This window comes from Coffea arabica, chromosome 10c (genome assembly GCF_036785885.1).
Source record: "Coffea arabica cultivar ET-39 chromosome 10c, Coffea Arabica ET-39 HiFi, whole genome shotgun sequence".
Lineage (NCBI taxonomy): Eukaryota > Viridiplantae > Streptophyta > Magnoliopsida > Gentianales > Rubiaceae > Coffea > Coffea arabica.
This window is the reverse complement of record NC_092329.1, coordinates 16870165-16881531: the sequence shown is the minus strand read 5'-3', so window position 1 is coordinate 16881531 and position 11367 is coordinate 16870165. Positions and strand designations below refer to the sequence as shown.

General features: G+C 31.5%; 1 protein-coding gene across 1 annotated transcript; it reads left to right on the top strand.

The window, feature by feature from the left end:
• The first annotated feature begins 7056 nt into the window (after positions 1–7056).
• LOC140015831 (uncharacterized) lies at positions 7057–8325 on the top strand. Its single transcript, XM_072068656.1, has one exon. The coding sequence runs from the start codon at positions 7057–7059 to the stop codon at positions 8323–8325; it is 1269 nt and encodes a 422-aa protein (XP_071924757.1).
• The last annotated feature ends 3042 nt before the right edge of the window (positions 8326–11367 follow it).

The following is an 11367-nucleotide window of genomic DNA, read 5'->3' as shown; positions in this document are numbered from 1 at the left end:
AGGTCTCTCAAATCTTTGGGCAGTGTCTAATATAATGTATGTTGAGTTTCACCTAGTACAAACATCTAGGCTCAATAGTTTCTTACAATCAAAATTTTCAATTTGCAGCACATTCTTTGAACTTTTTTAGCCTAGAAGGTGATTGCTTAACATATCTCACTACTGGCTGAGTGCATTCAATTGATTTTCCAATTCTTTTCAAACCATCATTTTCAATTAGATTTACAATATTAGCAATACATCGAATTCTTTTCAAACCATCATTTACAATTAGATTTACACTATGAGCAACACATCTCACATGCATCCACAGTTAGAGGTCCTAACATAGCCTTACCCCAATTTTAAATTTTTCCTCTCATGTAACTAACGACAAGATCATTAGAGGTAGCATTATCCATAGTTACAGTGAAAACATCATCAATTCCCTATTCAAACAAACATTTCTAAACAGCTTTTCCCATCTCAGTTCCTTTATGACTAGAATTTGGACAAAAGTTTATTATTTTCTTGTTTAGTTTCCAATCATTATCAGTAAAATGTGCAGTCAAGCACATATAATTAATCATCTGTATAGAAGTCCAAGAATCAGTTGTGAGACAAACTCTGCTAGATATACCTTTAAGAACAGTTTTTAGTTTTAACTTTCATCTAAATAGAGCTGATAATAAGCTCTAGAAATAGTCCACTAAGAGGGAATCCTAAATTGAGGATACGAAATACGCATAACTTGTTGAAATCCTTTTCCTCCAACGAATTTAAATAGCAACTCATCAATGATCAACATGTAAGCAATACTCTTCCTAATAGCATATCGATCAAATTTTCAATTAATTAGAGCCCCCTTGGTCTCATCCCCATCATTAATAACCCCTAAACATAACGTAGCGTGACCACTAGTCTTGTTATTAGGATTCTATTTGCACTGTTTTAAATGATTAAGGGAGTTGTGCCATGTGACTTGGATCAGAAGTAATCATTATTTTGTAATAGTCGCACTTGCCGTGCTTGACATTCTTCACCTACTCTACACCAAATAAGACCACACTAATGACCTTGGCTTGTATGGTCCTTGCTTTTTCATACTCTCTTTAGCTTCATCAGCAGAAGTATCGTGGGTTGGAGTTGGGCTCGGACGATTAAGGGGTGAAGTTTCATGCTCCAGTTCATCTACACTGTTATGGTTCTCAGCTGACATGATTGAGCAATATGTCAACAATCAACATAACACATGAGTCCATGTGTACAATTTTAGCTTAAGATTAGGGATTAAGGGTGAAATCAGAAAATTAGGGCAAAAATAAAAACACTGGCAAAATTAACCATTTAGTGCATTTACAATTGTAGAAGAAGCAATTAATTAGGGCAGACCAAGCAATTGATTGGGACAAATTTAACCCTTTACTATGCTTATAATTGTAGAAGAAATTTGAAACTTGAGATTTGAAATAGGTCACAAGCAATACCTGTTTCGGAGAGATTGTGGTTCTACAATTCTTTTGAGCACGACTCCTAGCTTTATAAGTAGTCGCAGTGCACTGAGCAAAGCTACAAAAGAGTGTTGATTTGGCATTTTGAAAAAAGAGAAGGAAGTTGTCATAAGTAGCCGGCAGTAGCATGGCAGTGAGGAACCGGAGCTCTAGAGGCTGGAGCAAACGTCAACGGCACTATAGCGTGAGGGAATTGGGCTAAGGTTTTCACTTTTGTGAGGGCATTGTTTCTTTTAGTTTTAGTGTTTGTGTGTGTGTATATATATATAATATCATTATATTGTACATACTAATACATAGACATAATATATTTTATATGCCAAAACACGTATACCATTTCTAATTCAAAATTGGAAAATTTTGAAAAAAAATCACTAAATCCAAATTCGAATTATTTGAATTTGGCTGCTTCCATTTTCATTTGAATTTCCATTTTGCTATTTTTGAATTTTTGAAATAAATTTGAAATAGGTTGAAAATTCAAGTTTTTTTTTGAATTTGCTCACCCCTACCAATTGTTTTACTAAATGGAAATTCTCTTTGATGGGAGGATAATTTTTATGCAAACAATGTACTCCCTCCGTCCCACTTTGATAGTCCTGTATTCCTTTTTCATCTGTCCCAAATTGTAATCCACTTTCCAATTGAAGAATGTAGTTGTATTTTAATTTTTCTAAAATACCCTTATTCAATGTAAGTAGTTGTTACTATAAATCTGCCACATTTAATGAGAGTTGATTCTATTTTTACCATCAATTCAAGTTCTCATAAAGTTGTACCATATTTAATGTGAGGGTATTTTAGAAAAATAGCAATCTAAATTTACTTTTCCAACAAAGTTAACTACTTTTTCTTAAACTGTGCGAAAAAAGAAACAGGACTATCAAACTGGGATGGAGGGAGTATTCAACATTAAAATGGATTTCAAATCTTAACTATGATTACTTCTCAAGAGTCAAGATTTACAGTAAACTATTAGCCTCCAGCTATTCTAAATGTTTCAGTATGAATGCTTTAAGTATTTAAGTCTTGCTTCTATAAGTCAATTGGTTGGTTTCCATTAGGTTGAACTTGGTTTGCTCTTTTTTTTTAATAAAATAATATCAAACAAATAGTCGCTTTTTATATGATATCTCCAAAGAAATGTGACTTTGTTTCTAGTAGTCACTTTTGTTGTCGCTATTTGTGATATCTCTATAAAAATAGTGCATTTTTATGTGATTTAATTTTAGAAATTCATTCATATTCTTTAGTTAATTTGATTATACATTGATAAGCACAATTCCAGTTTCTGGAAAAATGGTACAAGGCATTGCAGGTCCTCTAGAATGTTCAAGAGTAGTGGAAAAGAATCAAGCATATGACCTTCTCCATTCTCTTATCTGTAACTGTGCTCACATAAACCTATCCAGCAAATGTAATAAAACAATTAAACTAAATCGTTTGCCTATTCATTGCAAAAAACGAGTCTGGATTGAAATGCCAATGCAAGTTCAAGAGAGGAATGATGTAATTCTTACATGTAATATTTGAACCCTGATAATATGCAAAGTGCGGAAATATATTCTGTCAAACCTTACTACTACTGTTTAAAATGGCACTAAGAATATTACAAAAAGTCACAAATACAGGGGAGAATAAAGTGCCAAGACATAGCTTGGTACCATGATTTTGCTGATTAACATGATAAATATACGTCACATATGAATCCTTCTAGCTTTTCTTTATTGGGGTAACCAGCATGATTCTTGTTTATGAAGAAATTACAGACTGATGTAAGAAAAGAGTTAATTTAGATCTTCCATGTTGTATTAAGTTTAAAAATGAGAATGACAGGGAATTTTTCAATATTTTTTACACGAGATGAGGCACAGCCAAAAAAATTCTGGTCATTATGATATCAATGCTAATTAAAGAAAGATTACTCATGGAATATTGGATAGGATGACCAAATTTTTCTTAGATCGGTCTAATTTCTTTAGCTTTATTGTTAGGATTGTAGTCGATTTAAATTTTAAAGTTGCTAATGAGTTTTTTTTTTATATTTATTTTGTTGGTAACTGTTATAACAAGTTAAGTTCCACCAGATTTAGATGAGTAGAACTTGAGCCATGTTTTTTTTTTCTTTTATGTCTTATATACTAAACCAGTAGATTATTATAGTTAAAAGAATTTAAAAAAAGAAAGAAAAAGTTTACCCGTCTCTGCAAAGACTTCAACCTCGATGCATCCCGACCGCCAAAATTCATTCTCGACCTTGTTGGGTTGACCGGTTCAAATGTTCAAGAGTTGGGTGGATTGTATAGTCATCATGACTATTCTTGGCAATTGGATGAGTTGGACAAGCTTTAGGCAGATTGATGGTGAGTTTTTACTTAGATGGGTTATACTCAATCCGTCCAATTATTAATTGAGTTGATGTTGTGTTGGGTCATATTGTGTTATTTCAAATTTATGAACTCAAATATGACCCAACATACAATTTTAAACATTTTGATACATAATACTACTCTCTTATATCATACATTTTGATATATAATACTACACTTTTTCATATATTTACACACACAAAATCATTTTTCACACACATAAACACTTCCAAACATACAAATACACTTGATGTTCTTAATTCGCCTACCCATGCAGAGGTATTCCTCCATAAACACAGTCTCCCTATTTGATTGTTTAAAGTGATTGTGAGAAGTTATGGATTAGACTCAAACTTTCACTACTGCAAGTGCACAAGGTGTGCACGAGTATAGAGAATATTCAAGTAGCGATCCCATAGGGAAAATTGTTAATTACCAATGTAATTCAAACTCCTTTATTATTTAGATGATCACAAGTGTGAGAAAATTAAATCCACATTATAAACGTATAATAAAAGAAGTAAAACAACAATGAAAAAGCTCCTAGGATTATGAAATTCCTCACCACTTTTGTAACTGAAATTACCAATTAATTGAGTGTTATTACCTTGGCTAATATATGGCATAATTTCTTAGTATACGCGATACCCGCTTTTGCTGGTGTACCGACGGTACCTGCAACTAATCTATACCTGCTTTCATATATATGAAACTATTTACAAGTTCATTACACTCTGTGAAATTACTTAGTAAAAAGTCATAAAGGTACACCTCTACTTTCGTGAGTATATTCCTTAGGTTTAGCACCTCCTTTAACTAATACTAAATCCTAATTTTCATTGATGATTCAATAGCTTAAGATAACTAGTTTCTTTGCATGCACACTTTTTTATGTTATATGATTATTTTGAATAAAAATTGTTATAAAAGCACTTAAAATGCTATTTTATAAAATTTAGTATACTAATTATAAGACAAATATTAAAATTAATTATATTAAAAATTGTTAATTTATAACAACTAATATTTAGTTTCAATCAAATCTTAACTTGTTATTCAATTATATTTGCTCTAATTAATGGTGACAAGTCGACATATCAGTGAAAGAGATACATTAAGAATGCAAGTAAATATTGATTCTTTTACAACTAAAAAGAATTTGAAAAGAAAAGTAATAGATGGTGAACTCATTATTTGCTCAAATTATTAAAAACGAAGAAAAACAATTTGGGAGAACTTTTACAATTTTGTGTTTATATGAATACTACTTTGGTCCAAATCGTATTTGAATGGAGACAGTATAAAAAGTAATTGAATATTTTAGGAAAGAATGACTATTTATATAATTTAAACGTACTTTTTTTAATTTAAACAGACTTGTATGATTAATATGTTAAAATTATGTGATATAGATTTATTAAAAAGAAAATTGTCAAAACTTTAGAATTACAAATTAATAATCAAGTATAATAATAAAGATAGAGTGAACATAATTGAAGAAAATTAAGAATAGAAAACTATGTGTTAATTGATAAAAAAAACTCAAGAAAGATATAATCAATGTAAACACATATAAAGTAGGGAATTAATAGCTTCAAATTGACTTCAAATAAAGAAGTATAGAATGATAAAAAAAATAAAAGTTTGTCCATCTTTTAGTGATGTAATACATAATCAATATAACCGCATATAAAGTAGGGAATTAATGAATTGAAATTTACTATAAATAAGAAAGTATGGAATAATAGAAAAATAATTTTTTTTCAAATTTCATAACAGTAATAAATTATCAATCCAATAATAAGAATAGGGAATGTGATTGTAGAGAATTAAAATAGAAACTATTTACAAAAACTAAATTAAGGCATAAATTATAAAAATGTGTATAAAATAGGTAATTAATAGATTTTTTAGATAAAGGAGAAAAAAAAGACTGCAATTTATTGTTATAAAAATATATAAAAGATAAAATCCACCAAAAAAATAAACAAACACAATTTTTTTCACATGGCAAAAAGATAAAATTTTTATTTTTATAAATTACAACTAACTCATCAACTTATTAGAACGAGAAGTGAACAACGAATTCACACACACACACACATTTATATATATATATATGTATGTATGTATGTTAGTATGTGTGTATGTATGTATATATGTACATGAATCTTCAAAAGAAGAAAGTGCATGGGAAAATTATCTATGTGAGCATTAATATGGCATATTTTGTCCAAATTTTAGCAGTATCAATAAATAATTAGGAATAAAGAAAGTGATTAAAGATAATTAGAAAAGGAACGATATGAGTTGATTGACAAAAAATAAATAAAGTAATAAATTATCAATTCAATAATGGGATTAGAGAATGTGATTGTAGAGAATTACCATAGGAAAACTATTGACAAAAAATAAATTAAGGCATAAATTATGGAAATGTACATAAAATAGGTAATTAATAGATTTTTTAAATTTACTATAAACAAAGGAGTAAAAAAGAACTGTAATGTATTATTATGGAAAATAGATAAAGAATAAAATCCACCAAGAAACATATGCAAACACAATTTTTTTCACATAGCAAAAAAATAAAATGATCATTTTTGATAATATACAGCTAATTTAGCAACTTATTAGAACATGAAGTGAATAGTGAATTAACAATGTATATGGGGGCGGGGGGTGAGTTGGATGGTTTGGGGGAAAGAGTGTAAGTGAGAAGTCTTGATTTCAAATCCTCGCACTTATACTATAAATTTTTTTTAAAAAAAAATTATATGCATGTGTGTGTATGTATGTATATATGTATGTATACATGTATGTATACATATGCACATGATTCTTCTAAAGAAGAAGGTTAAGGAAAAACTATCTACGTGAACATTCATGTGGCATACTTTGTACAAATTTTAGTAATAAAAATAAATAATCAAACCAGTATTAGGAAATAGTAATAAATAATCAAACCAATATTAGGAATAAAGAAAGTGGTTAAAGATGATTAGAAAAGGAAAGATATGAGTCGATTGACAAAAAAATAATGAAGGTACAATTAACATAAATTTATATAAGGTAGGTCATTAATAGACTTGTTGAAATTGATTATAAATAAGAAACCATGCTATAAATGAAATAAAGTAAAAAAGGGAGGGAATTAATTGTTGCCAAAAAACTGAAAAAGAAAAAAAAATAAAAAAATGCAAACATTAAAGACAACCGAGTGGCAGAAGGTTAGAGTAGCTAATCCAACAACCTACCAATTGATGATCAACAACAGATGGAACACAGTGCTGATCTTCAGAATCTTTAACTCACAAGACGCTGAGAGGATCTTGAGAATTCCTATAAGCCTAACTGGAAAGGAGGACAGTTACTACTGGACGCACTCGCAGAATGGACAATATACAGTTCAGTCAGGCTATAAGACGTGGATGATGGAAAAGAATCTGGAAGATACAAGGAGGAGGGAGGATACTGGAACAAGCTATGAAGGGACCATGTCTAATATCTGGAAAACACTATGGAAGCAAAAGGTAAGCCAGAAGATGAAAGTTTTCATTTGGAAGTGCCTGCATGGTGGTCTCCCTGTGAGAGCAGAAATACACAGAAGAACAAGGCAAGGGAATCCTGTTTGTATAGGGTGTGGAGACATGGAGGAAACTCTTGAACATCTACTGATCCAGTGTACAAAAGCTAAGGAAATTTGGAAGATGGCACCGGTGCAATGGGATGGAATTATGGAGCTGTCAGATTGCTTCATCAGATGGTGGACAGCAATAATGGAAGCTCAACAAGACAGAGGAAGGAAGGATCAGGTGAACCTCACCATTAATATCCTCTGGCAGATATGGAAAGCAAGGAACGTTAGAGAATTCAACCACAAAGAAAGAGAACCACACAAGATTATTCAAAGAGCCATGAAGGAGTGGACAGAGTTTGATGAGGCAAACAAAGGCAACGTAGTAAGGAAGAACACTCAGGAAACAAAAATACAGCAACGAACTGAACAAGAGCTAGGGCAAAACGAGAGCCAAACCAGCCTACTGATCAAGATCCATACACATCAAGACAAAAGACAAGCAATAGTAGGGATTGGAATCACTGCAATTGACTCCTTGGGACAAATTCAAGCGGGCTGGGCACTAAGAGAAAGATTATCAACTGAGCCAATACAAGATCAAGCGGTAGCAGTGAGACTTGCGCTACTAAATGCGATCAGCCAAGGATGGAGCAGTATCAGAGTGGAGCTCGATAACAAGGAGCTGTTGGAGTGTATAAAAGGTTCGAGGCAGTGCAACCATATGATGGCTACTCTAATGGAAGATATCCAGTTCATTAGTAATCAGTTTCATAAGTGTTCTTTCTCTTTTGCTAATACAGGGAAAGTATGCAGTATTAAATTGAGCTTGCATGCTCTAACCATCTGGATAGATGAAGAATGGGTAAATCCCACTCTTAGGTGCTAGGCACCAAGATTTTTTGGAAGGACGTTTGTCCTTTTCAATGGACCTTTGTCCAAATATTGTACAGTTTAAAGTGCTATATATATGAAAAAAACTATCGTTTCGACAAAAAAAAAAAAAACCAAAACTAAAATTGAACATTATTTTATTATATATATATATATTGTCAATCTTGGTCCCTACCTTTTGATATTTATAAAATAATTGGATGATACTAATATCTTCTCAAGAAATACTTTCACCTATGAAGCAAATCTGATTTAAAGATCAAGTGTAATTAAAAGAGACAAAGGATGCTGAAAGCTATCGGACGCTTGTGAAGATAGGACCGGACGTCCGACAATCATTGCACAACTTCGGACGCATGAAGAACTCTATCATCGGACGTCCGAAGGAATTAAGATATTCCTTCTAACTCACTGACTGTTGTCAGACGTAAAGCATTAGAGTACTGGATGTCCGATAAATAATGTAGCACTTCAGACGAAAAGCATTAGAGGTACCGGACATCCGAAAGAACTGAAAAAAATTTCTCAAATTCATCACTGCTTTCGGATGAAAGCATCAGAGGCACCGGACATTAGAAAGAATTGAAAAAGATTTCTCAAACTCACTGCCTGCTGTCGGATGCAAGCAACGGGAGTACCGGACGTCCGATACTCCCAACGGCTAGTTGACTTTTCAGCTGCCTTCTATCCGTTGGAAGCATTAATGAGACACTTTTTGGTTTTATATAAATAGTGAATGGTCAACTATTTTGAAAGAACTTTTTTACATATTAAGAATAAGAACGATCAAGAGAAGTTTTAGTTTGAAAATACTCTTTAAAGAATATTTGTACTCTTAGTTGTGTGAAATTCGTGTAATCTTTTCTTGTGTGAAAAAAATACTTCAATAGTGTAGTCTTGTGAGGATTATCTTAAATGATAGTAAAACTTTCTTACTTGATTGGGTGTACCTTGGGGCAAGAAGGAAATGATCCTTTTTTTGTACACAAAGATTGGTTGTATTTCATCAACTTGAAAAAATTTGATCTATAAAGTGATATTTAAGTTTAAAAGGAGTTTGGTAATCAAATTGGTTTGCTATTCCTTTCTTATTACTTACTGTCTTGTGAATCTTAATTACTTATCTTTTCTACTCTCAAGCAATCTTGCTCTATTACTAATTGATTCATTGAGTGGTCATCTAGAAAAGAGAGTAAATTTCATATTAAACAAAAAAAGTGTCTCATACTCTGATTAATTTTTAAATAACCTAATTCACCCCCTATTAGGTTGTTTTCAATCCTTATAATTGGTATTAGAGTTTGGTTTCCTAGAAATTAAGCTCAAGAGGTTTTAGACTAAAATGACAACTAACAATGCCATATTTTTTAAGGACAATCTATCACTAGACCCCCAATGTTTAATGGATCCAATTACATGAGTTGGAAGGAAAGAATGATTATTTTCTTGCAATCTATTGATATTGAACTGTGATTTATTGTTAATGAAGATCTATATGATGCCTCTATAATAGATAAAGTTACTCATAGATCAAGATCAAAAATCAGAAATGAATTGACTGATGATGATAGAACCCACCTTACCTTAAATGCAAAGGCTATGAATGTGTTGTATAGTGTTTTAGATTTAAATGAATCCATTAGGGGAAAAAGTTGTAGGTCTGCTAAAGAGATTTGAGACACACTGAGAGAAATCCATAAAGGGACTGAAAATGTGAGAGAACAAAAGAAATCTATTTTAGCTATCAAATATGAATCATTTAAGATGGAATCTCATGAGAATATTGACAAAATGTATTATAAATTTAATGATTTCATTAAGGATTTAGAGGTGTTAGAAAAGAAATACTCCTTAGGAGAGAAAAACAGAAAAATCTTGTACTTTATCAAAGGATTGGGAGAGAAAGGTGACTGCTATTGAAGCGGCTAAAAATTTGAATTTTATACCTATTGAATCTCTTATTAATTCTCTAACCTCTTATGAGTTGAAACTTAAGACTAAGGTACAAGAGTAAGAATATGTAAATGTGAGAAAGAGCATTGCTCTAAAAGCATCCCAAGATGAAGATGACTCGGCTTCCTTGGATGGAGAAGATGTGAAAGTTGACGACAATGATCTTGCTCTCATCACAAGAAATTTCAAAAGAATCCTCAATAAAAGGAGATTCAGAAAAGGAGAACCTAGCAATTCATTTCCAAATTAATTCAATAATGCAAGAAACAAAAGAAATTAAGAGGCTAACAAAAAACAAGCTGACAAATGTTTTGAATGCGGCCAACTTAGATACTACATGAGTGAGTGCCCAATGAAGAAGAAGAAAGAAGGAAAAGTTGAACGAAAACCAAAATTCAACAACTTTCAAATCATATGGAATGATTGCAACTCAGATGGTGACGCTGAAGAGGAAGAAGAATCTGTCCAAATGACTTTTATAGCCATTGATGATGATGAGGTAATTACTTGCAACTCTCAACCTGTTAGTGATGATGAATCTGATGATAATATTGAATCCTTCATTGAAAGACTGCATGATAGGTTGAAAGAATCTTATGTTAGAAATAAGGAGTTAAAATAAAAAATTAGTTTTTTACTTCAAAATAATGCAAATCTTTTCAACAAAATAAAAAATTGAAAGCTGAAAATGACTACTTCAAAAAAGGTGAGACTGCCCTACACATTGAGTTTGATAGAAAAATAAAGTTTTTGTGAAATGTGCAAAAAAGAATAAGATGGTTTGAAAAAAAGGATGGACAATCTAAATGAATTGTTCAAACACAAAAAACAAAGCTGTTTTCAAGGAAATAGTTCAAAGCCTCATCTTAGCATTCATGAGAAAAAGTTGAATTCTAGTGCAAATGAATTTACTATTTATAAGAGAAGGCAAATTAGATTTGTCAAATCTATCTATACAAGTAACTCATTGACTATGTGTAGTTTTTGTTGCCAAATAGGTCACATGAAAAGTAATTGTTATGTGAGAAAAAAATATGAAAAATGACATGAAATGCATGTAGATAGTTAGACATAATACTAACTT